The sequence below is a fragment of the Bos grunniens genome, chromosome 4, assembly GCF_055505025.1.
Source record: "Bos grunniens cultivar Pamir isolate PY7600 chromosome 4, Bosgru_T2T1.0, whole genome shotgun sequence".
In the NCBI taxonomy this organism is placed as follows: domain Eukaryota; kingdom Metazoa; phylum Chordata; class Mammalia; order Artiodactyla; family Bovidae; genus Bos; species Bos grunniens.
The window spans coordinates 26,359,679-26,387,277 of NC_141168.1; the positions used below are offsets into that span (position 1 = coordinate 26,359,679).

Genomic DNA, 27,599 nt, shown 5'->3' on the forward strand with positions numbered 1-27,599 from the left:
ACTTCTAATTTCATTGTCTAGTCTTTAGACAACTCAATGATCACACCTTAGATAAAGCTTGGAGCAAACTGACTGACAGTACAGCAATATAAAAAAGAAGAGCATGAGATAGAGCTGAATTCTAAATGCAGCAGGAAGGTACTAAGGATTTTGATCTGGGAAGCAATAATCATAGTTACACTTTGGGCAGATTAATCTTGTTTCAGTATATAGAATGAAATAGAAAAGGAAGACTGAAAGTGACAAAAACATTACAGGTTTCCCCTGTTATCCTAAAGCAGACCGTTCCCAATGAAACCTTTCCTAAGCAAAATGGTGTTATGCAAAGAAGCAATTACCTTAATTACCTTTGTGCTAACTGATGTACAAAATAAATCCTGATAAAGCCCAGATACTCACAGACACAGTGCAAAGCTATGGTGGCCTGATGCTGAGATGATGAGTGTAGTTTCCAGAGAAGGGGCCTGGAAGGGCCACTCATGCTGCTTGGGGTGTGTGCTGCCTCTGTACCAGGTCACTGCAAAACAAATGCTGAACCCATATTTTTGCTTTATCATAAAAATGACAATCCTCTTCCAATTTCTTTCAGTTAGTGAAAACAGACACTAACATAGGACTTTCTTAAAAGTGGTGTAAAGTAAACTTGGACAAGTGGGGAATAACCCATATTTGTGTTGTCTATTTGTCTTCTTAGTTGCTAAGTCATGTCCAACTCTTCAGTGACCCCAGAGACTGCAGCCTACCAGGCTCCTCTGTCCATATTTCCCAGGCAAGAATACTGGAGTGGGTTGCCATCTCCTTCTCCAGGAGATCTTCTCAACACATAGACTGCACCTGCATCTCCTGCTTGGCAGGCAGATTCTTTACCACTGAGCCACTGGGGAAGCCTTTACCTGTATTAATAAAGTCAAATTTGAGGCAATGAACACCTGAATTATGGCACTACTGGGAAAGACAGGCAACAGAGACGAGGACAGCACAGAAGTTAAAAGCATGGACACTGGGACCACATTGCCTGCATCCAACTCATAAGGGTTCTGTCCCTTGTGAATTATATGGCCTTAGAAAAGGTGTTACCCTCTGGGCCTCAGTTTCTTTCTCTATGAAAAGGGAACAATAACAGTACCTACTCCTCATTAGGTTATGAGTAAATGTTTATAAAAATTCTTAGCTAATAATAGTTACTATATATGGATAAAACACAAGGGCTTAAAGACTAGCTGGATGGGAAAGTTGAGTAAGGTAAAGAGATAACTATCAGTGTGAGTTTTAAAATTCTATAACTTAAAGAAAACTTTAAAAACACAGATATTGAAGGGCAAGTCAGCAATATTTACCACCATGCATTACACAATCTTTTTAAAGAGTAAAAGACCAGACAAAATGTAAATATCTATCAATTGTGTGGCTGGCACTTTGCTATATACCTTGAAAAGAACACAATATTGAAAATCAACTATACTCCAATAAAATTGTTTTAAAAAGACTGTGTAGCTGATAAATTACTATACATCCATACAATGCAATACTTTCAGCCATGAAGAAGAATCAGATCAATCTAAATATACTAATATAGAACAATTCCTACAATATATTTTTAGTAAAAATAAAAATAGGTGCAGAAAGAATATGTACTCCAGAAAGAATATGTATTCTTTATGTATTTACTTTAATTTGTTCAAAAATAAAGATAACATATCTACATGTGAAGCAAAAGTGAAAGTCACTCAGCCGTGTCCGACTCTTTGCAACCTCATGGACTATACACTGCATGGAATTCTCCAGGCCAGAATACTGGAGTGGGTAGCCTTTTCCTTCTCCAGGGGATCTTCCTAACCCAAGGATCGAACCCAGGTCTCCCACATTGCAGGCGGATTCTTTACCAGCTGAGCTATGAGGGAAGCCCAAGAATATTACAGTGGGGAGCCTATCCCTTGCCCAGCGGATCTTCCCAACCCAGGAATGGAACCAGGGTCTCCTGATTGCAGGCAGATTCTTTACCAACTGAGCTATCAGGGAAACTCCATACTTATATGTATACATATGCAAATTTTAATTCTGGAAAGATACACTAAAAACTAACAGATGTGATACCTCTGGAGAATTAGTGATCTAAGGAGAAGAGAGATTTGGTCTCCCTTGTATACTATTTTATCACGCTTATAGAGTGTTTTTCAGTTTAACAAAAATAATTTTTAAAAAATGACAGGCAAAAAAAAAAAAAAAGACAGGCAGGTAAGGTTGAGTTCAATAATAAGAAATCATATTTACATACGTAAGTGAGCATAACTTTTTATGTGTTCTACAAGTTTGCCCAGTATAGATACTGGTAACAGTCTAATGATCTGGGTGTGCAAAAATACTAAAGACTGTTTTTTGTGTGTTTTTTTTTAAAAAAGATCTTAAAAACAGCATCTGTTGTTGTTTGGTCGCTAACTCATGTCTGACTCCCTGCGACTCATGGACTGCGGCATGCCAGCCTTCCCTATCCTTCACTATTTCCCGGAGTTTGCTCAAATTCATGTCCACTGAGTAGGTAATGTCATCCAACCATCTCATCTTCTGTTGCCCCCTTCTCCTCCTACCTTCAGTCTTTCCCAGCATCAGGGTCTTTTCTAATGAGTCAGCTCTTAGCATCACGTGGCCAAAGTGTTGGAGCTTCAGCTTCAGCATCAGTCCTTCCAATGAATATTCAGCATTGATTTCCTTTAGGAATGACTGGTTTGATCTCCTTGCTGTTCAAGGGACTCTCAAGGGTCTTCTCCAGCACCACAATTCGAAAGCTAATTCTTTAGTGCTCAGCCTTCTTTATGGTCCAGCTCTCACATCTGTATATGGCTACTGGAAAAACCACAGCTTTGGGTGTACAGATCTTTTTTAGCAAAGTGATGTCTCTGCTTTTTAATGCACTGTCTAGGTTTGTCATAGCTTTTCTTCAAAGGACCAAGAGTCTTTAATTTCAAGGCTACAGTCATTGTTCAGTGATTTTGGAGCCCAAGTAAATAAAATCTGTCACTGTTTCCATTGTTTTCCCCATCTATTTGCCATGAAGTGATGTGACCAGATGCCATGATCTTAATTTTTTGATTGTTGAGTTTTAAGCCAGCTTTTTTATTCTCCTGTTTCACCTTCATCAAGAGACTCTTTAGTTTCTCTTCACTGTCTGCCACTGAAGTGGTATCACTTGCATATCTTGCATATCTGAGGTTGTTATTTCTCCTGGCAGTCTTGATTCCAGCTTGTGCTTCATGCAGCCTGGCATTTGCATGAGGTACTCTGCAAATAAGTTAAATAAGCAGGGTGACAATATACAGCCTTGACGTACTCCATTTCGAATTTTGAACAAGTCCGTTGTTCCACGTCCGGTTCTAACTGTTGCTTCTTGACCTGCATACAGGTTTCTCAGAAGAGAGGTAAGGTGGTCTGGTATTCCCATCTCTTTTAGAATTTTCCACAGTGACTGTAAGTACCATCTGCATGCTAATAATTCCGAAATTTATATCCTGAGCCTCTACCTCTCCCTTGATTTGATTATATATGGGGATTGTTTACCTTATATCCTCTACTTAGATGTCAAATAGGCATGTCAAGCTTAACACAGCCAAAAGAGAACTCTTGACTGACTTCCACAATCCTTCTTGTCTCAGTCTGCTCCATCACATTTAATGACACCATCATCCATCCGGTTGCTTAAGACAAAAACTTTGCAGTCATCCTGATTCTTCTCTTTCCTTCATATCTCATAATAAATCCTGTTCATACCATTTTCAAAATATATCTCATATTTAATTATTCTCACCACTTATACCACTATACCCTGTTCCAAGCCACTACCATCTTTTTAGGAGACTATTGCAGTATTTTTCTAAATAGCCTTTATGCCTCACTTTTACCATTTCCCACAATCCGTTCTCTACCTGGCAGTTACAGTAAGCTTTAAAAAATGAAAATCACACATACACAAAAAAATGTAAATCACATCACATACTCCCTTGCTTAAAACTGTCCAATAGTTCCCCCCTTAGAATAAAGAAACGTCACAAATTCCGTTTTAGACATGCTGAACTTGAGGGGTAAATGCCATGTAAGTGGAGACATGAAGAAGGCAACTATTTGGCCCTCAAGAGCGATTTAGGCAGAATTACAAAGTGGCCTGATTTCTTCATATATAACTGAAAAATGAACACCATGGATTTAGGAAAAAAATACCTAAAATAATCTGAAAAAAGAAGGGCAGAGGCATGGGACCAAGACTTGAGAACTCCAATTCCTTAAAGGCCTGGTAGAAGAAGGATCAACAAAGAAGACTTAGTATGAGTGGCCAGACACAAAAAGAAAACCAGAGCTGATGCCAGAGAAGCAAAGGAAAAAGGATGTTTCAAAATGAAGAGAGATCAGGTAAGGTGGAAACTGAAAAACATCACCTGATTTGACAACACATAAGTCACCTGTGACTTTAACAAGAGCTACTTCAAAGAAAAGAGGGGGAGATATGCAATGAAGACCTCAACTCTAGTCAATATTTTCACAAACTTGGCTCTGAAGAAAAGGGCACAACCAGAAAGATAAAACTTGAGCAAGCTCAAATGCTAAAGGCATGACTTGATCAACAGAAAGGGTCAGAAGACAGGTAAGTGATAAAAATGTAAATATTCTGAAAAGTCTGAAAAGGCAGGAAGGGGTGGAATCGTGGAAAAGACAGAAGGATACAACAACCACTGATAAGATTAGACATAAAACTGTACTTGGAAAAGCCATGCAAAAACTGTATGTGCTAAATTCCTAGGTTAAAGAAGTTTATTTAGCCTTATGTAATGTAAAATAACCTAAACTCAACTCTTCTGCCTGAGTAACTATAGATATTGACAATTACTAATACATTCAATAAATATTTATGAAAAGTCTGCTATAAATGGGGCAGTGTTCTAGTCCTGTGGAAGGTGACAGAGAATAAAATGTTATTTTTCCCTTTAAGAAGCCCACAGTTACACAGGAAGCTCAGTCCCCAATGCTTTGTGACAACATAGAGGGGTGGACTGAGGAGGGGGTGGCAAGGAGGCTCAAGAGGGAGGAGATATATGTATGTATACTAACAGCTGATCCACATTGTAAGGCAGAAGCAAAGCAATTGTCTTCCAATTTTTTTAAAAAAGCCCATAGTTAGATAAGTTCGAAAACAAATACTTGCAAAGCAATTCAATATAAGTACTGTGATCCTTTGTATAAACAAAAGAAAGTGATGGCACAAAGAAGAGGCACAATAGCACAGACTCTGAAGTCTAAGAGACAGTCTGAATCCTAACTCTGTCATTTACTAGCTATATGCACTTCTTGCAAGTTCTGCAGCTTCTCTATAAGCCTCAGTTCTTCATTACAGAAGGGGATGAGAAAGCTAATTACCTCACAAAGTTATGAGGATTAAATGAATTAATATTTGTAAAACACCCTGAACAGAGGCAGACACACAGTAACTACTCAGTATAAGTAATCTATTTGCATTAAAAGAGAGAACAGAAAAACAGCTGTGTAACGTATACTTGGGTGGGTCTTAGAAGGGATTTAGGAAATGGCAGTCTAAGAAAAAATGGTTATGTGCAGAATCATGACACAGTGTGGTACTGCAAGAAATTGCAACTTAAAAAATATCTCCTTCCCAACCTAACTTCTTCTAAGAACTTAAAGCAACTAACTGCAAATAGTTCTATAGCTGAAATATAAAATGAAACACATAAGTGGTGAGGCTGTAGTGGTAGAAAAGGTCAGAAAAATTAGAGTAAAGAGGAAAAACTGGCAAGAGTTTGTAACCAACTGTACAAGAGGTGAGCAAAAGAAAGGAATCTAATGTAATTCTCAGATTTCTGGCTTGATTCACTAAATTGATGAGGTAGCCATTAAATTAATCAGAATAAGGAACACAGAAGCAAGAACAGGTTTGGCAGGAAAGATGATGAAATTGTTTTCAGACAAGCTGAATTTAAGGCACTCATTAGTCACTTGAGTGGCACTGTCTAGTAGCCACTGGCAAACAGGCCAGGAAAAGAGGTCTGGTCTAGAGACAGATTTGTATGTTGTCAGGATATTAATGACATCACCCAGGGGAAAATATAAGAATGAGGAGGGAAACAAACAGATATACTCTTGGATATCATTATTAAGCACCAGATAAAGAAAAACTAATGAGAAATTCAAGCAATAAAAAGGGTAACTAAGAGCTCTTTAGGAATACAGACTGTGTCTAGTTATATATTCCCAGACTTTAGTAAAGGGGCTAGTCGAAATCAAAATCTAGAGAAACTGGGTAGGATGAAGACTAAGAGATATCTAATGAATTTGGCAGTTAATAAGTTATTACCTTAGCAAGAAGACTTGAGTAGAACAATGGAGGCAGAAGTGAGAAGTGCAATAGACTGAAGAGGAAAAAAAGAAATTAAACAATTGAGTCTATTCTTCCAAAACCTTGGCTGTGAAGAAAAGAAGTAAAATAGTACATCAGCTAGAAAAAAAATCTAAACAGTTATTCATATGATAAATTGAGGAGAAACAGAGTCTACTTGGTAAAATAAGAGAAAACATTTAAATACAGAACAGGTTTAAGAGAATCCCAAGTTGCCACTAGTAGTATGTAATGATTTATATAATATTAAATAAAACACAATTCACTGATAAAGAACTAAAAAAGCAAAATATCAAAATGCTGACACAAGTATCAAATGGAATTACTATAGATGATTTTCTCCTTGTTTCAAGTTTTCAATATTTTCCAAATTTTAATAATGAGCTGTATTCCTTTTTTAAAAATTGAAGTATAGCTGATATACAGTATTATGTATTTTACAGATGTACAATATAGTGATGTACAATTTTAAAGATTATATTTCATTTACAGTTTGTTACATTCCATAGGCTGTATAATATATCCTTGCAGCTTATTTTCTACCTAGTATTTTGTGCCTCTTAATCTCCTACCCCTGTATTGCCCCTCCCGCCTCCTTTACCCCATGGGTAACTACTAGCTTGTTCTCTGTATCTGTGAGCTTGCTTTTTTTCCTGCTCTATTCACTAGATTGTTGTGCTTTTTAGATCCCGCATATAAGTAATATCATACAGTATTTGTCTTTCTCTGTTTGCCTTATTTCACCCAGCAAAGTGCCTTCCGAGTCCACCCATGTTGCTGCAAACAGCCAAATCTCATTCTTTTTTATGACTGAATAGTATCCCATTGTATATATACAGCACATCTTCTTTATTTATTAATCTGTTGATGGACACTTAAGCTGTTTCCATATACTGGCTTTTATAAATAATGCCACTATGAGAGCTTGTATTCCTTTTACAGTGGTGGTAGGAAGTGGAAGACAATAAGCTTTACTAAAATTAATGCTGCCTCAGGGGCAGAAAAGACAAGTAATTCTAACTTGAAGAAGACAAGATAACAGAGACAAAATATCAGCAGGCAGAGAACAGAAAAGAAATGGAAGGAAAAAAATAAAACCAACGCAGAAATGAAATCTTCATTGTAACCAATACAAAGGAGCACAAACCCTGCTGAAAGCAGAGTAAAGCACCTGGACAACATTTTCTTGCTTGAGAAAGGCAAGCGAGATATGAATGTAAACAAACTCTGGAAACCATAAAACATTGTTGAAAGAATTAAAGGAGATCCAAATAAATGGAAAAATATCCCACGTTCAGGGATTAGAAGACAACGTTAAAAGACGGTGACATCTTCAAACTGATGTACAGATGGCAATCCCTATGAGAACCCCAGCTGAGTTCTTCCTACAAACTGACAAGTTGATTCTCAAATTTATATGGAATTGCAGGGACCCAAAATAGCCAAAACAAACCTGAAAAAGAATAAAGCAGGAGAACTCACATTTTCTGATTTCAAAACTAGGTCCAAAGCAACAGTAATTGAGGCACCATGGCACTGGCACATGGACAGACATACAGATTAATGGAACAGAATTAAGAAGTCCATAAATAAGCCTATACATGTTTAAGGTTGACAGGTTTTCAACAAGAATGCCAAGACTATTCAATGGCGGAAAGCAGTCTTTTCAACAGGACAGTCAATTAAGATAACCTTTACCACATGCATAAATGTTAGAACAAAACTATAAAATTCTTAGAAAAAACACAGGTCTTCATGACCCTGGATTTGGAAAAAGATTCTTAGACATGACAACAAAAGCAAAAGCAAATAAATAAATAACAACAGTAAGATAAACCGGTCTTCACCAAAATTTAAAACTTTTATGCTTCAAAGAGCACAATTAAGAAACTGATAAGACAACCACAGAACAAGAAAAATATTTACAAACCATATATCTGACAAAGGACTTGAAATACATAAAATATACAATGTAGAGAGAGGCTGTGGTACATATACACAATGGAGTATTACTCAGCCATTAAAAAGAATACATTTCAATCAGTTCTAATGAGATGGATGAAACTGGAGCCTATTATACAGAGTGAAGTAAGCCAGAAAGAAAATCACCAATACAGTATACTAATGCATATATATGGAATTTAGACAGATGGTAACAATAACCCTGTATGCAAGACAGCAAAAGAGACACAGATGTATAGAACAGTCTTTTGGACTCGGTGGGAGAGGGCAAGTGTGGGATGATTTGGGAGAATGGCATTGGAACATGTATAATATACATGAAACGAATTGCCAGTCCAGATTTGATGCATGATACAAGATGCTTGGGGCTGGTGCACTGGGATGACCCAAAGGGATGGTATGGGGAGGGAGATGGGAGGGGGGTTCAGGATGGGGAACACGTGTACACCTGTGGCAGATTCATGTTGATGTATGGCAAAACCAATACAATATTGTAAAGAAAAAATAAATAAATAAATAAAGGAACTTTGCGATTATGTTAGGCCCACCTGGAAAAAAAAAATGTAGAGAGAGCTAAAATGTATAAGGAGTTCTTACCATTCAATAAAGACAAATAATCCAATTAAAAATTGAGCAAAGGATCTAATAGACATTTCTCCAAAGAAGACATACAATTAGCCAACAAGTACATGAAAACATGAACAATGTCAATCATACCTTAAAAGAAAAAGAACTAGAAAGGAGGAGGAAAGAAAAGGGAAAAACAAGGAAAGATGCTTGACATTATTAGTCATGAGGGGAATGCAAGTCAAAAAGTACAATGAGATGCCACTTCATACCCACTAGGGTGATTAAAATCAAAAAGTCAGATAACAACAAGTGTTGACAAGGATGTGGAAAAACTGGAACCCTCTTACACTGTTGGTAGGAATGTAAAATTTCACCCACTTTGGAAAAGTTTGACAGTTTTGAAATGATTAAATGTCAAGCATAGTTACTAAATGACCCAACAATTCTACACCTAGATATGTGTGTGTGTACATGTGTGTATGTAAAGCTGCTTGGTCATGTCCAGCTCTTTGCCACCCCATAGACTGTAGCCTGCCAGGCTCCTCTATCCATGGGGTTTCCCAGGCATGGATACATTTCCTTTTTGTATTGATACATTTGTTTTAAATACAAATACACTACCTTCCTACCCACTGCAATGGGAGCACATGCCTGGCAGGGTAAGAGGCCCTCCCAGAAAATGTGCTGCACACAGAAGGGTTTGCTATCTGCTTTATCCACACCTGTAACCGCATGAGGCTGAGGCTGCCTCTCAGCTGGAAAATTGAGATGTATTTCAGGACACAGATCCCTGTGTCCTGACACAGGGATCGAACCCTCATCTCATGTCTCCTGTATTGGCAGGCAGGTTCTTTACCACTGCACCACCAGGGAAATCCTACTTAGGCATGTACCTAAGAGAAATGTAAACATATGTCCACACAGAGATCTATACACAAATGTTTATTTACAACAGCCAAAAAGTGAAAAACAATCTATATGTCCATTAATGGATAAACAAAATGTGATCTATTCATACAATGGAATATTATTTAGCCAGAAAAAGGAATGAAGTGCTGATATCTGCATCAAATTAATAAACTTAAAACAGTATGGAAAGTGAAAGATGGCAGTCAAAAACACTATGGTTCCACTCATAGGAAGAAGTCCATAACAGGGAAATATAGAGAGAAAGAAAGTATATTATGGTTATTTAGTGGGTGGGGGAGAAGAGGAGCAGGAAGATAAGGGAGGGACATAGGGCTTCTTCTTGAGGGGATAAAAATATTCTAAAATTGACTGTGGTAATAATTCCACAAGTCTGAATATACTAAAAAATCACTGAATTGTACACTTTAAATAGTGAACTGTACAGTATGTGAATTAAATCTCAATAATGCTACTAAAGCCATATAAATGGACATGTTAAAGTTTAAAAGGATTAACTACTCTTGTGCTAAAGAAAATAAATAAAAAATTGAACTACAAAAATATTCAGAAAATAAATACAAGAAATCTATAACTTACAAGACACATCTCAAGTACTGTTCAGAAGAAAACTTAAAATTTAACACCCAGGTGGTGCAGTGGTAAAGAATTTGCCTGCCAACGCAGGAGATGCAGGTTCAATCCCTGGGTCGGGGATATTCCCCTGGAGAAGGAAATGGCAACCCACTCCAGTATTCTTGCCTGGGAAATCCTGGATTCTCTGTGGACAGAGAATCCTGGTGGGCTACAGTCTATGGGGTCACAAAGAGTCAGATATGACTAAGCACGCACACAAACATACACAAACAGAAGAATGAAAAGACCATTAAGGATTCCACATAAGAAGACAGGAAAACAGCCACAAAATAAACATAACAAAAGCTAAAGGAAGGATTTAAAACAGTGAGAGAAAAATATAAATAAGAAAAGAGAAAATAAGAGAACTAATTTTTTAAAAAATCCAAGACTTGGTTGCAAACAACAACAAAAGGGCAAGGCCTCACATATACTAAATAAGAAGTGATAATGAGGAAAATGACAGTGTAGTCACAGACACAGGAAATTTTTTTAATCATAAAAGAGTACCTTGCTCATGTTACACAAATACTTTTGAAAAAGTGGGTGAATCAGATTATTTTGTAGGATAATATAAATTGACGAAGCTTCCTCACAAAGATATAAACGATAAGCAGTCAAATTATCATAGAAGTAAAGAGATAATTGTCAAAGAGCTAGTCTCCTCCCAAAATACTCAAGGTCCAATAATCTCACAGGCAATTCAACCAAACACTTAACTTAAAGGCCATTTAACCAGAGAGGAGAAAAAAGCATAGAAAAATAAAAGTTTGAAATTATTTTTATGAAAGTGGCATAATCCAACAAAGATAAAATACATAAAAGAAAACTACAAAGCAATTTAGCTTAAGAGGAGTGATGCAAAATTTCTAAATAAAGTTTAGCAAACAGAACCCAATTGCACATATAAAATAATACACAATAAAGCAAGGATGGTCCAGTAACAGTAAATCTATTAGGACAACTCACCACAATAGTAAACAAAGGAGAAAAATCACACAATTCCCACAGAGGCTGAAAGTTTAACTTCCATATTTTAAAAAATCTTTGTAAAATGGTAAGAGCTGACTACTTTAACATAGTATGTACACTTTAACCTAAAGTCAGGCTTAATAGGAAAGCATGAAAAAACTCGCATTTAAGTCAGGAGTAAGACAAAAATCCACTACTATTTTACTGTTTAATATTTTTGGAAAGTACTAACCAAATTGATTTGCCAAAAGAAAGAAATAAGTATAAAAACTGGAAAAGAGAAGATAAAGTTATCTTTATTTGCTAACGATATTGTGTGCAGTCACCCAGTCATGTCTGACTCTGTGTGACTCCGTGGACGGTAGCCCGCCGAGTTCCTCTGCCCATGGAATTTTCCAGGCAAGAATACTGGAGTGGGTTGCCATTTCCTCTTCCTAGGGATCTTCCCAACCTACGGATCTAACCTGCACCTCCTGCGTCTCCTGCATTGGCAGGTAGATTCTTTACCACTGAGCCACCTGGGAAGCCCAGTGATATTATTTAACTGCAAAACTTTAGAAAAACAACTGGAGAACCATAACAGATAGTACTGGGATTCCAAAGGTGGCCAAGTACAAAATTAATGCTCAGAAATTAATAGCATTACCATAATCAAAGAGCAAGATAAAAGATATAACAGCAATAGAAGCCCCATTTACAATAGCAACAATAAAAGGTAAAATACCAGGAATACATACAAAAGAAATGTAAAAGGTCTACATGAAAAAAACTTTAAATTGCTGTCGAGGGATACAAAAACAAATTTGAAAAACAAGAAATGAATGTACACCCTCTTCCTGAACAGGAGACTGAATCTCAAAAAGAAGTCAATCATCTCTAAATCAATCTTCAAATATAATGCAGTATCAATAAAAATACCAGAAGATGGGGGGAGGGAGCTCAATAAACTAAGTTTTACAGAACAAAGAATATCCAGGAAAACTCCAAAAAATAGAATGAAAGAGGATTATAATCAAAGAATGATGTCATTAGGTATAAATAAGTAATCTGATAAATGAAACAGAATAAAAGTCTAGTAAAAATACCAAATTATATATAGAAACTAAGCACACCTATAGATAATATTATAATCTATATAATATTACAATATTATAATTGATTATAATATTATAATATTATAGATAATATTTCAATACTGTGATAACTGGGTAGCCACCTAGAAGAAAAGTGAAGTTAAATCCTGCCTAAATACTTTACCTAACTAAATTTTGTACCAATAAATTCATTTAACTTAAAAATAAATTATAAAAATACCAAGAAAAACACAAGAATTTTAATTTTAATTAGAAATATCAATAATATTGAAATAGGAAAGGCCTTTCTTATGATCAAAAAAACCTAAAATCAAAAAAAGATTAATAATTAAACTACACAAATATTTTAATTTCTGCTGAAAAAATATATTGTAAACAAAGTCAAAAGCTAAATGAAACTGTGACAAGTATCTGCAACACATAACTGAGACAAGGAAATAATTTCTGTAAAACAGAGCTCCTGCAAACAATATTAAACATTCCAACAGAAAAAATATAACCAGGTAAATAGGAAATATAAGCAGATGTTATAAATAAAGGAAACAAATATGGCTGTATGGCTTTTATACCTATTGAAAAAATGAAGAAAATATACCTTTTAAATTGGCAACATAAAAAAAGTTTAATAACCCACTCTGTTACCAAATCTATAGGAAGCCAGAACTCCAACACCAATTAACACAATCTGGCACAACCTCTATGAAAGGCAACAGATAATATCTATCAAAATTTAAATAGCACATATCCTTTGACCCAGCAATTGTACTTCTAGGAATTTATTCTAAAGACAGACTCACTAATGTGCAAAATTATATACATACAAAAATATTAACAGTATCATCCTTTGTGTTAGTAAGACTGTAAACGTTTTAAATGCCCATCCAAACAAAGAAATGCTACCATTTTTCTTCCCTCCAACACACACACTCACACACTTTTCTGGAAAAGATACATACAAAATCAGTTCCTTCAAGGGAAAGAAGCCAATTATTGGTCAAAGGAAGAAGGAAAATTTGCCTTTTACCATTTGTGCCTTATATTATAAACATATATCACAAGAAAAATTCTCAGTTAATATTTTCAGTATTATTTTTACCCAGCTTTACCAATTGTTGTATTTTTCCTCCTTTTTCTTTGTCAGTTTTCCAGTCCCCATATTAGCAACATCATTTAACTGTTTCCCTAGGTAACACATGGCATTCACTCAAATTTACACACTTAAATCACAATAATAAGTGGGTTCCACTGTCCCCATGATCTCCATGCCCCTGAGCTCTATGACTGCAAGAGCACTGTCCCTGTTCTGTACTGCGTGTGGAAAGATTGAGTAGGGAGAAACCCAGGTCTGAGAAGCTATGAATTTCTTGGCCTACGGGGCAAATGCATAATCACTACTGTAATTTAGGAGACAGAAAAAAGGTGAGAAGCTGTTCAAACAAGGTTTCACAAAGCATTATTTGTGCTGCCACCACAGATGCAAAGTCTAGTCCACTATCTTTACGTTCAAGAAACTGATTGTATCCATTTGTCCAGAGTCAATGGGGCAATACGGAACTGAACCACACTAATCAATCACATTCACAAGAAATTAACTGTTTACACATAATGCCAATGTATTAATTTAGAATTTTAAAATACATATATGCCTGTATATGAATACATGTATATACACATATATATTTGATCTATGTGTGTGTAAATATATGTAAAGAGTAGCACATCATGCATATCAAAGAATTACATACAAATGGAACCACATGGGGCTACTAGTGTGTATGGAGAGAACAAATAAAAGGTCAGAGATGACTTTTCTGAAAAACAGTGTGATCAAGCTGAGATCCAATGGGAGAGAAGCTTAAAAAGAGAGAGAGAGAACAGAATGAGGATTAAGAGGGTTGCTAGATGACGGAACAGCAAGTACAACGGTCCTGTGGCAGAAGGGAGCATAATCTAAAGATCATGGGAAAAGATCAAAGAACAAGACAACATGATGTAGGGTTATCTGGAGAGCTAGAGAGGGGCCATACCACTCAGTGGCTTTTAGGCCACGTTGAGGATTTCTGCCTTATTTTAAGAGGAACGAAAAGCTAGTAAGGGGTTGTAAGCTGAGAAGAAAACAGACTCGTACTTGCAAAAGATTAGTGTGCTGTACAAACTGGAGGGCAAGAGTATAAGCAGGAAGACTGCTTAGAAAGCTAGTGTAGGAGACCTAAGGCAGGGATGATGGCTGCATCGACTGGCACAAATCAAATAAATAGGACTTGGGGACTGATTATACCAGAAATGCAAGGAAGAGGAAACCGTTAAGAAGGACGCCCAAGTTTCAGGCTTGCATAACTGCAGGGATAAAGATGCTATTGGTGAAAGAGAGACAACCCCAAGACCAGATAGTCCTGTTTTTGTTTCATTGGTGGCTGGAGGAGGGTGTATTGTGTGCATGCTCAGTCGAGTACGATTCTTTGACCCTATGGAATTGGAGCCCGCCAAGCTCCTTTGTTCATGGCATTTTTCAGGCAAGAACACTGGAATGGGTTACTATTTCCTCCTCCAGGAGATCTTCCTGAGCCAGGGACTGAACCTGCATCTCCTGCATTGGCAGGCAGATTCTTTACCCCTGAGCCACCAGAGCTCCCTGGAGAGAGGGTAGATACGCAAAAAAGTAAGAAGGGTTGCTCAGTGCCCGGTACCTGAAAATCTTGGTAGAGCAGGAGGAAAAATGTTAAATGGGATTAGAAATCAAAGGTGGCAGAAAGTTACCTACAAAGATGTATTATTCCTATTATTTTTTAATCCCCAGGGTCAGCCATAAAAAAAGCCTAGATATTTCTACCCCTCCCTTTCACTTAAAATCTTGTTGAATATCTCAAAATAAAACCTTTCAATCAAGGAGAGAGGTAAGGCTTAAAATGAAATGCTTGGGGAGAAAAAAAAATAACTGGTGTGAAAGAATTTCAAAGTATATTTTGAAATATCAGATGTTACCAATTTTTGAGAGTCAAGAGAAGACTGAGGCTTTCTACTTGGGGAAGAAAGAATGAAACGCCAGTCAAGGGGGAAAGAAAGCAGAAAAAAGAGCTAATGGCCCCATTGCATGAATTTTCACAGTTTAAACACGTTTATCTTTACCTCTGGACAAATGGCTGCTACTGGTCTTGTGTGCAAAGAGAATGCAGAAATAGCTCCACACTGAAGCCCCTTTTCAGAAACCAAGGCTTCCACTGCCATCAAGTGGTGGCAATGAGGAAGTGCACCAACCAGTTTCTTGGAGCCTGGGAATGCCAATATGAAGTCTATGGTATAATTAATCTAAACTCAAAGATTTAAGATTGCAGTAATAGAGAACAAACTAGTTACAGTCTTTGGTATCTTCTAACCTGTCAATATACAAAAATGAAAGTTTTTGCTATTACTTTGGAGTAAAAAAAGAAGATTTCTCCTTTTTCCTTTTTGATGTTAAAGAGTACATACTTAGCAATTTTAGAATACCCAGTCTGATACAATCATATCAAACCCAACTCCTGGTGTATTATATATAAATACTGCTTCACAGTTAATTTTAATCGTGCATATAAACGGATTAATGTGCATTTCTAGCATAAATCAATAACCTTATCACAAACGCATAAGCAAGTATCGAACTGAATATGCAAAATTCCCTTTCTCTTCAAATTAATCAAATAATTTTTTTACTACTTAGTACAAGGCATGGTAATAAACACCCTCATTCTCAAAACTCATCAGCTAAACAAATATAAAATCACTGATAAAATCAACTTCAATCTTATTCACAAAAAACATGGTGAATGATTAACACACATTCTTGATAGTTCTCTTCATGGTAAAAATAACCTTGCCTAACATAATATTTGACATTCTGGGCAGTACACCTTCATTCTCTATACTGACTATTCACCTACAAATGTAGCTCTTTAAAATTTGCTGCACACACACATCGATTTGATTTGTTTTTCAAGGCATCGGAACACAGGGATAGTAAATTTACACAAAAACGTTAAATAATCACACTGGGTACATTTTCCAGTTTTCAATAAGCTGTTTTCATATGAGGTGTGTGTGTTTAGTCGCTAAGTAGGGTGCGACTCTTTCGCGACCCCCTGGACTGTAGCCTGCCAGGTTCCTCTGTCCATGGGATTTCATATGGTAGACACAGCATAATTTTGTCACTAACAATATTCTTGATTTTCATTTTTTCCCGTTAAAATCCATACACGCTATCCATTCTACATATATTCCAAAATATTAATAATTCAATTAGTTTCCCTAATTCTCTTGGTTCTGTCTCATACCCACCTCCCACCCACCCCCTTCTTCCTCCTTTCTTGTTTCAGAATGCCTAACTCTTACACACTCGAGGTGGTTTTTACAAAAATCACTCCTTGGAATGCTCTTCCCTCTTTCTTTAAAAATAATTTCCCACAGCTAGGCGCCAATGTCTTTCTTTTACAAGATCAAACTGCGGAAGAGGACGAGACTGGGAACCGAGTAAGCCAAACATTTGGGAATGTCAATGAGACGACGGCCTCTCCTTTGAAAAGAAAACACAACAACTTTCAACACAGAGCTTTCAACAGATCAAAAATACTTTTTTTTTTTTTTCCGCCGTGCTCCTGTTCCCTCCCTGACCTCAAAGAAACCTTTCCTTTTCTCTAAGCCCCCCATCGTTCTGCTGTGCGTGGGGCCTGCCTTTGCTCCTCCCAAGGAAAAGAAAGGCAGGGAGAAAAGAAAAGGGAGCAGTCACCTTCCCACCCCGCCTGCGAGCTGTCAGGACCGTGCCCCACCACTCACCTGGCAGGTGCGGCCGCCCGGAGAGTTGCACGAAGCGGTTGAGCTGACCAGTCCCCCGACCCCCGTTGCCCCCACTGCCCCCGCCGGCCCCGCTACCTCCGCCGCCACCGCCGGCTGCGCCTCCTCCCCTCCGGCGGTTCCTGTCCCAGCCCTGGGCGGCCGACATGACCGGCTAACGACTGCCGCAGCCTGGTCGCGGCAGCCCGTGGCCCGGCGGCACTAGCGGAGCCTCCTTCCTGGGCTCCTCAAGAGACCCGGGAGACCGGGGAAGGGGGAGCGCCCGGTCTCACCAGCGGCCAATGACCGAGTAACTTGGTGACAGATAGCCAATGGCCAGTCGTCTTCTTGGTAGGTGGAGGGAGGCGGGGAGAGACGTGGTAACCATAGCTATGGCTTAAAAAAAAAGAAAGAAAAAAGTTGGGGGGGGGGGGTTGGAGAAAGGCAGAAGCAGCCACTCATCAGTCGCATCCACCACGCTAAGCAAGGCGCGGCGACTCCTGAGGGGTCAGGCGGGCCAATCGAAGGCCGAGTGAGAGAGGCCACGCCTGCAGAGAGTCCCGACGATAGCCGGGAATCCAGGCGTATTCAAGACTCAGGAACTCTTCCCCATAAACAGTGAAACCAGAAACAGGACGCTGACACAATACCCATATTTTGAGGCAATACAGTGTTCTTCAAAGAGCTGTCTTCGACGGGGGAAAAAAAAGCAGAGGCAGAGTCAAAGCTTAAATGTAAGAATGAGATTTCATTTGTCCTTTCAGTCCACTGGCGAATTCCTCCCTGATTCAATACAAGCCACGTCTCACACAAACGAACAATTTTAAACCTGGTTAACAAATGTGGGAAGATGTTCGAGCTCACCAATAACCGTAGAAATACAAATTGAGATCCCAATGAGAAACCATTTCAAGTTTATTACGTTAGATTCCTTAAATAACATCCAGCAGAGAATTAGAGTGCCAAGAAAAAGGTTCTTTCGCACTGTAAATGTTTTTGCTGAAACTCCTTTTTGCTCGTAGGAAATTCGAACCAGCTGGAAGACAGGAACAGGTACAGAGGATGAAGATCAAAGAAAAATGTAGATGCAGAGATCAGGAATTCTACTGGTCCAAAATTAAATGGAGAATTTGACTTTGAACTTAACTAGGCACAGTGCAAAGTAGGAAAATAGATTGTTCACTGATGTTTATGAATGGTAAGAGAAAACCATATGAATTCCTCAAGAGAAACAAAACTTTTCAAGATTTTTAGATCAGGTGACTTTTTTTTTTTCATACAGGAGAACCTTACTTGATGCGGAGAAAAAAGAAAATCTGCTGGAGCTGAGGATGTGTATCCTCTTGGTGCATGTTTGGAGTTTCACTGTCCCTGCCTCCTTTTGTTATTTTTAGGCCCCGTGGGCAGATAATTTTTCCCATGAAGCATTAGATAGCACTACTTAAGAAAATGTTTGAGATCTGGGGGGGGGGGGAGTCTCTGGCTCTAAAATATTAAAATTAATAAAATGTTAATATTTATAAAGAATCTGTACCATTGAGTAACCAAGTAGTAGATGAAGAAAATTTTCTTTTTATAGGAGTATTCCAAGTAATAAATGATGAGTGATAAGACTATCAACATTTTGTAACCTCTGATGAATTGAGAGATCAAGCCATTGAGCATCAACTATATTATCACAAAAAGTTGAGACATATGCCTTTAGAATGGAAACATGACTGTACTCTTGTAGAAAAAAAATTGAACTAGAATCCCATCAGATATCTATATCTAACTACCAATTTATAAGAAATATGGAGGCCAGAGAAACATTAAAAAATACTATAGAGATGCAAAAAGCAAAATCTAGACTATGAATATTCTACAGGATAAAGCAAATTTCTTCAAAAAAATTACAAAGGAAAAAGATTTGGAGATTTCCCTGGTAATCCGTGGTTAAGAATCTGCCTGCCAATGCACTGGACCTGGTTCAGTCCCTACTCTGTAAGATTCCACATGCCTGTGAGCGACTAAGCCCAGTTGCCCTCCCAAACCCACACCCTGCAACTGCTGAAGCCCGGGCACCTAGAGCCTGTCCTCCCAAACGCACACCCTGCAACTGCTGAAGCCCGGGCACCTAGAGCCTGTCCTCCCAAACCCACACCCTGCAACTGCTGAAGCCCTGGCACCTAGAGCCTGTCCTCCCAAACCCGCACCCTGCAACTGCTGAAGCCCTGGCACCTAGAGCCTGTCCTCCCAAACCCGCACCCTGCAACTGCTGAAGCCCTGGCACCTAGAGCCTGTCCTCCCAAACCCGCACCCTGCAACTGCTGAAGCCCTGGCACCTAGAGCCTGTCATCCCAAACCCACACCCTGCAACTGCTGAAGCCCTGGCACCTAGAGCCTGTCCTCCCAAACCCACACCCTGCAACTGCTGAAGCCCTGGCACCTAGAGCCTGTCCTCCCAAACCCACACCCTGCAACTGCTGAAGCCCTGGCACCTAGAGCCTGTCCTCCCAAACCCACACCCTGCAACTGCTGAAGCCCTGGCACCTAGAGCCTGTCCTCTCAAACCCACACCCTGCAACTGCTGAAGCCCGGGCACCTAGAGTCTGTCCCCCAAACCCACACCCTGCAACTGCTGAAGCCCTGGCACCTAGAGCCTGTCCTCCCAAACCCACACCCTGCAACTGCTGAAGCCCTGGCACCTAGAGCCTGTCCTCCCAAACCCACACCCTGCAACTGCTGAAGCCCTGGCACCTAGAGCCTGTCCTCCCAAACCCACACCCTGCAACTGCTGAAGCCCTGGCACCTAGAGCCTGTCCTCCCAAACCCACACCCTGCAACTGCTGAAGCCCTGGCACCTAGAGCCTGTCCTCTCAAACCCACACCCTGCAACTGCTGAAGCCCTGGCACCTAGAGTCTGTCCTCGCACCGCAACTAGAGAGTACCTCTTACACAGCAGCAAAGAACCAGAGCAGCCAAAAATTAAATACATAAAATTTTTAAAAGAAAGAAATAAAAAGAGATTTGGAGGAAAAAAAATCTCAACTAAAAAGAGATTTATGATTGTTGTATAACTCTGCAATATATTAAAAATCACTGACTGGTATTGGCTGCACGACTTTGTGAATATATTAAAAACCACTGAACTGTACACTTGAAAAGAGTGAGTTTTCTGGTATGTGAATTGTAGCTCATTAAAAAAAATTAATAATAATACAAGAAGGGAGAAGTGGCTGGGGAGCTGGCCCATCTTTGTATATATTAAAATTCTTCATAATAAAAAGGAAAAAAAGAATCTTCAAAAATAAGGTGATATTAACCAATCAACTGAAAACCATCTCGTATAGTTACATAACTAATTTAAAATTCCAGTAACAAAATGAAAATTTTATTCTGAACTAAATTTAAAATTATGAAATTAGTTTAAAAGTCTTTAAAAATGGTTAAGTTTTAACTTTTTAATGTAGAATATGGATACAATGATGAATACAGACATGATTTGGAGAGAGGCCTTCAAAATAAGTGCACGTGAATAATACGTACCTGCTCAAATGATGTACTATGAAGTACACAATATCACCTATGAAGTAATCATGCCAAAAACATTAACTTGAATTAATGAAGATTTAAGTGCTACTATCCAGTTTACAGGAACTTTCAAGGGTCAAAGTAACAAGTTAAATGGCATGTGAAATGATCTAATAAATCCAAGGAGACAGTCTCCGTAATATCTAGACTGATCTTGTCTGTAAGTCAATGTCAAGAAAAACAACATAAAAAAAATGAGAGGATCGTAACCCCTTGTGACATAATAGTCCTTGGCAATGATAATCAAAGCTGCTAGCATAACAAAAAGAAACAAGACATTATGTTGGTGAGTATTTGTACAAAAAAAAACACAAAACTGAATAAAATCAAAAGTTTTAGCAAGAAAAGTTATGACCAACCTAGATAGCATATTGAAAAGCAGAGACATTACTTTGCCAACAAAGATTCGTCTAGTCAAGGCTATGGTTTTTCCAGTGGTCATGTATGGATGTGAGAGTTGGACTGTGAAGAAAGCTGAGCGCCAAAAAATTGATGCTTTTGAACTGTGGTGTTGGAGAAGACTCTTGAGAGTCCCTTGGACTGCAAGGAGATCCAACCAGTCCATTCTGAAGGAGACTGGCCCTGGGATTTCTTTGGAAGGAATGATGCTAAAGCTGAAACTCCAGTACTTTGGCCACCTCATGCGAAGAGTTGACTCATTGGAAAAGACTCTGATGCTGGGAGGGATTAGGGGCAGGAGGAGAAGGGGACGACAGAGGATGAAATGGCTGGATGGCATCACTGACTCGATGGACGTGAGTCTGAGTGAACTCCGGGAGTTGGTGATGGACAGGGAGGCCTGGCGTGCTGTGATTCATGGGGTCGCAAAGAGTCGGACATGACTGAGCGACTGAACTGAACTGAACTGACCTGGTGGCTCAGACGGTAGAGAATCTTCCAGTGACCTGGGAGACCTCGGTTGGATCCTGGTTGGGAAGATCCCCTGGAGGAGGGCACAGCAACCCACTCCGGTATTCTTGCCTGGGAAATATCCTATGGACAGAGGAGACTGCCAGGCTACAGTTCATGGAGTCATAAAAGAGTCAGACACAACTTAGCAATTAAACGACAACAACAAAGAGACATACCAGCCAAATGCAGTGTTTGAGCCTTATTTGCACTTTGATTAGACTAAGCCAACTATTTTTAATGGGAAAATACGCCTGGACGTTGGATTATGTCCAGGAATCATTGTTAATTTTTTGAGGGGGGTACTGTAGTTTTTCTTTTTTTAAAGAACTCAACTTCTGTAGAAGCAGACTGAAATATGTACAGGTAAAATGCTATGATGTCTAGGATTTGCTTCAAAATAATCCAGGAAGTGGGGCATGGGAAAGACGATGCAAATGAAGATTAAACAAGAACGGCCATGAGTTGATGCTTGGTGTTGCTAGGTGATGGGTACTTGGAGTTTGTCCCACTATTCTCTCTTGGGGTTTTTTTTGTGTGTGTATATTTGAATTTTTCCCTTGTGAAATGGTTTTTTAAAAATAGTTCTTCAAAAAACAATTCCAGGTTAAAGGAAATTTACAACAAAATGTATGTGGTCCTCTTGAAAAAATCAACCTTAAAAAACTGGTGGGGGACAGCTAGAAAAATTGGAATTTGGAAAGATTATTAGAGGATCAGTTCAATTCAGTTGTGTATGACTCTTTGCAACCCCATGGACTGCAGCACACCAGGCCTCCCTGTCCATCATCAGCTCCTGGAGTTTACTCAAATTGACGTCCATTGAGTTGGTGAAACCAACCAACCATCTCGTCCTCTGTCGTCCCCTTCTCATCCTGACCTCAATCTTTCTCAGCATCAGGGTCTTTTCAAATGAGTCAGTTCTTCCCATCAAGTGGCCGAAGTATTGAAGTTTCAACTTCAGCAAGTGTCCTTCTAGTGAATATTCAGGACTGATTTCTTTTAGGATGCACTGGTTTGATCTCCTTGCAGTCCAAGGGACTCTCAAGAGTCTTCTCCAGCACTAAAGTTCAAAAGCATCAGTTCTTCAGCGCTCAGCTTTCTTTATAGTCCAACTCTCACACCTATACATGACTACTGAGAAAACCATAGCTTTGACTAGACAGACCTTTGTTGGCAAAGTGATGTCTCTGCTTTTTAATATGCTGTCTAGGTTGCTCATAGCTTTTCTTCCAAGGAGCAAGTGTCTTTTAATTTCATGGCTGCAGTCACCATCTGCCAGTGATTTTGGAGCCCAAAAAAATAAAGTCTCTCACTGTTTCCATTGTTTCCTCATCTATTTGCCTTTTAGTGATGGGACCAGATGCCATGATTTTAGTTTTCTGAATGGTGAGTTTTAAGCCAACTTTTTCACTCTCTTCTTTCACCCTCATCAAGAAGCTCTTTAGTTCTTCTTCACTTTCTGCCATAAGGGTGGTGTCATCTGCATATCTGAGGTTATTGATATTTCTTCTGGCAATCTTTATTCCAGCTTGTGCTTCATCCAGCCCAGTGTTTCTCATGATTTACTCAGCATATAAGTTAAATAAGTACGGTGACAATACACAGCTTTGACATACTCCTTTCCTGATTTGGAATCAGTCTATTGCTCCATGTCCAGTTCTAACTTTTGCTTCCTGACCTGCATACAGATTTCTCAAGAGGCAGATCAGGTGGTCTGGTATCTCCATCTCTTTAAGAATTTTCCATACTTTGTTGTGATCCACACAGTCAAAGGCTTTGGCATAGTCAATAAAGCAGAAATAGATGTTTTTCTGGAACTCTCATGCATTTGCGATGATCCAACAGATGTTGGCAATTTGATCTCTGGTTCCTCTGCCTTTTCTAAACCCAGCTTGAACATCTGGAAGTTCATGGTTCACGCACTGTTGAATCTTGGCTTGGAGAATTTTGAGCATTACTTTGCTAGCATGTGAGATGAGTGCAATTGTGTGGTAGTTTGAACATTCTTTGGCATTGCCTTTCTTTGGGATTGGAATGAAAACTGACCTTTTCCAGTCCTGCCACTCAGCCACTGCTGAGTTTTCCAAATTTGCTGGCATATTGAGTGCAGCACTTTCATAGCAGCATCGTTTAGGATTTGAAATAGCTCAACTGGAATTCCATCACCTCCACTAGCTTTGTTCATAGTGATGCTTCCTAAGGCCCACTTGATTTGGCATTCCAGGATGTCTGGCTCTAGGTGGGTGATCACACCATCATGGTTATCTGGGTCATGAAGATCTTTTTTGTATAGTTCTTCTGTGTATTCTTGCCATCTCTTCTTAATATCTTCTGCTTCTTTTAGGTCCATACCATTTCTGTCCTTTATTTTTCCCATCTTTGTATGAAATGTTCCCTTGGTACCTCTAATTTTCTTGAAGAGATCTCTAGTCTTTCCCATTCTATTGTTTTCCTCTATTTCTTTGCATTGATCACTGAGGAAGGCTTTCTTATCTTTCCTTGCTCTTCTTTGGAACTCTGCATTCAAATAAGTGTATCTTTCCTTTTCTCCTTTGCTTTTTGCTTCTCTTCTTTTCATACCTATTTGTAAGTCCTCCTCTGACAACCATTTTGCCTTTTTGCATTTCTTTTTCTTGGGATATTAGAGTATTAATGTTACATTTGGTAGGTGTGATAATGATATCAAGATGCTGTAAGAAAATTCCTTTATTTTTTAGACATGTGTAATAAAAAATTTAAGGTTGGACAATCAGTATGCAAGAATAAACCAGTCAATCCTAAAGGAAATCAACAGTGAATGTTTATCAGAAGGACTGATGCTGAAGCTAAAGCTCCCACCCTTTGGCCACCTGATGCAAAGAGCCAACTCATTAAAAAAAAAATACCCTGATGCTGGCAAAGACTGTGGCCAGGAAGAGAAGGTGGGGACAGAGGATGAGATGGTTGGATGACATCACAGACTCAATGAACATGGTTTGAGCAAACTCCGGGGGACGGTGAAGGACAGGGAAGTCTGGCGTGCTGCAGTCCATGGGGTCGCAAAGAGTTGGACATGACTCAGGCACCAAACAACATCATTACATCTCTATGCCTTCAGGCAGCAGGACCATCTCTACTCACCTGAGGCTTACCCATGATCATGATATGCAGGTAGAACTTGCAACAAATTCCAAATCAGAAAACAAGTCAGTCAGAATTAGCAAGAAATCTACATTGAGAATACTTTCCAAGAAATTTTGTTCTATAATGTTAAATACATACAGTGATTCAAACAAATTTCCAGAATTATTTTCCAGCAGAGATTCTGTAACTACAACATTTGATGTAGTGAGGAAGCAAAGGACTGGGTAAGTAGTGACAAGTACTTACTGTATATGAAATCGAGTTTTATTTATCATATTGATGTCTTAAACTCAACACTGCACTGGGAAACCCAGAGACTGTCAACACTGACTGCATTTTGGACTAACCTTAGACCATGTTGGAAAATACTGATATTCAGGTTCCATTCAGACCAATTAGATCAGAATCTCTGTAGCACAAACATTGGCCATACTTTTTTTAAAATTTCATTTTATTTTGGTTACTTGTTTTATTTTTTACTGGACTATAGTTGCTTTACAATGTTGTGTTAGTTTCTACTGTACAGCAAAGTGAATCAGCTATACCTATACATATACATATAACTCCTCTTTTTTGTATTTCCTTCCCGTGTAGGTCACCCTGTGCTATACAGTAGATTCTCATTAGTTATCTATTTTATGCATAGTATCAATTGTGTATGTGCGTCAATCCCAACCTCCTAATTCATCCCACCCTCTTCTCCTTCGTTATCCATAAATTTGTTCTCTACATCTGTATCTCTATTTTTGCTTTGTAAATGACCATGTTTTTAAAGTTCCCTGAATTATACTAATCTACAGCCAGAGTTGAGGAAACAAATGCAATCAATCCTTTGAACCCCAGTTTTATTACATGCAAAATGAGAGTAATATCTTGTTTTAGCAATATCTTAGTGTTATTGTGAGAAATCAATGAAATAGCATATGTGAAAGTACATGGAAAAGTATAATGTTTCACCTGAATGTAAAGTCATATTACCATGTTAACAATCAAGGTACAGCAATCCTTTAAAAATGTTTACTTCTTGGATTGTTGGTTATTGTCATAGATTAAATGTAACCCAGGATCATATGAACTCTTTGGTGAATAGTCAAAGGTGATAACCACCCATCATTGCACCATGCACTGTGTGCTCAGTCATGTCTGACTCTTTTGTGACCCCACGGACTGTAGCCCGCCAGGCTCCTCTGTCCATGGGATTTCCCAGGCAAGAATACTGGAGTGGGTTACCATTTCCTCCTCCAGGGGACCTTCCAGACCCAGGGATCAAACCTGCATCTCCTGCATTGGCAAGCAGATTCTTTACCACTGTGCCACCTGGGATCAAATGGGGCATTGCTACTAAGAAGCCCAAAGTAATGAGTCTTAGTTTACTTAGTTATGAAAAATTATAAGCATTTACACATACAAGCTGGAGTAGGAAATGGCAACCCATTCCAGTATTCTTGCCTGGGAAATTCCATGGACAGAGAAGCCTGGCAAGCTACAGTCCATGGGGTTGCAATGAGTCAGACACAACTGAGTGACAGAGCATGCATGCACACACACACAAGGATTACACACATATACATCACGTATATATAGACATCATAGAAGCACAAAGTACAAATTATAGCTAAGACTGCCCTAGGGAAAGAAAGAAGAGGGTTTCCAACTGTTGGCCACCTTTTATAAACTAAATACTTTGTGTATTATCACTATGGTATTTTTTGAGACATTAAGTCATGAAATTACTTTAGTGGGTTATGACCAGTAACTTCTTTTTTTACAACTATAAGTCTAGCTATGACATGTCACCATTCAAAGATATTACAGTGATTGACTATGTTCCCCACACTGTACATTTCATACTCATGACTCATGAGCAGAATGTCTTACATGAAATACAGTGGAAAAAGAAGAATAAAAATATGAACAGGAGAAAAGGACCCAGGAAATCTTAAAACACCTTGTCTAGGGACTTCCTTTGCTCCTTGGAAGAAAAACTGTGACAAACCTAGATAGCATATTAAAAAGCAGAGACATCACTTTGCCAACAAAGGTCCATATAGTCAAAGCTATGGTTTTCCCAGTAGTCATGTATGGATGTGAGAGTTGGACCATAAGGAAGGCTGAGCACCGAAGAATTGATGCTTTTGAACTGTGGTGTTGGAGAAGACTCTTGAGAGTCCCTTGGACTTCAAGGAGATCCAACCAGTCAATCCTAAAGGAGATCAATCCCAAATATTCATTGGAAGGACTGATGCTGAAGCTGAAGCTCCAATACTTTGGCCCCCTGATGTAAAGAGCCAACTCATTTGAAAAGACCCTGATGATGAGAAAGATTGAAGGTAGGAGGAGAAAGGGACAACAGAGGATGAGATAGTTGGATGGCATCACCAATTCAATGGACATGAGTTGGAGCAAGCACTGGGAGATGCTGAAGGACAGGGAAGTCTGACGTGTTGCAGTCCATGTGGTCACAAAGAATCAGACAGGACTGAGCGACTGAACAACAGAGGGACTTCCCTGGCAGTCCAGAGGTTAAGACTCTGCACTTTCAATGCAAAGGCCACCGATTTGATCTCTGGTCCAGGAACTGGGATCCCACATGCTGTGTGGAGAGGTTGAAGAAAACACCTTATCTATAAGTATTCTTGTTTGAAGAGCCTGTT

At 38.9% G+C, this 27,599-nt stretch overlaps 1 protein-coding gene and 1 long non-coding RNA gene across 3 annotated transcripts in view; one reads left to right on the plus strand and one right to left on the minus strand.

Moving 5' to 3' along the window:
• Positions 1-17,615, minus strand: part of KLHDC10 (kelch domain containing 10) — a 65,248-nt gene extending 47,633 nt beyond the window's left edge. For both annotated transcript variants that reach the window (XM_086395670.1, XM_086395668.1), the window contains exon 1: positions 17,341-17,615. In XM_086395670.1, coding sequence (XP_086251796.1) covers positions 17,341-17,506 — 166 coding nt within the window. In that variant the 5' untranslated portion in view covers positions 17,507-17,615. The remainder of the gene's footprint in view (positions 1-17,340) is intronic.
• A 71-nt stretch (positions 17,616-17,686) lies between these two features.
• LOC147373816 (uncharacterized) lies at positions 17,687-18,861 on the plus strand. The gene is made up of 3 exons (XR_015162151.1): positions 17,687-18,071; positions 18,360-18,535; positions 18,620-18,861. It is a non-coding gene; the product is annotated as an uncharacterized LOC147373816 (long non-coding RNA).
• The last annotated feature ends 8,738 nt before the right edge of the window (positions 18,862-27,599 follow it).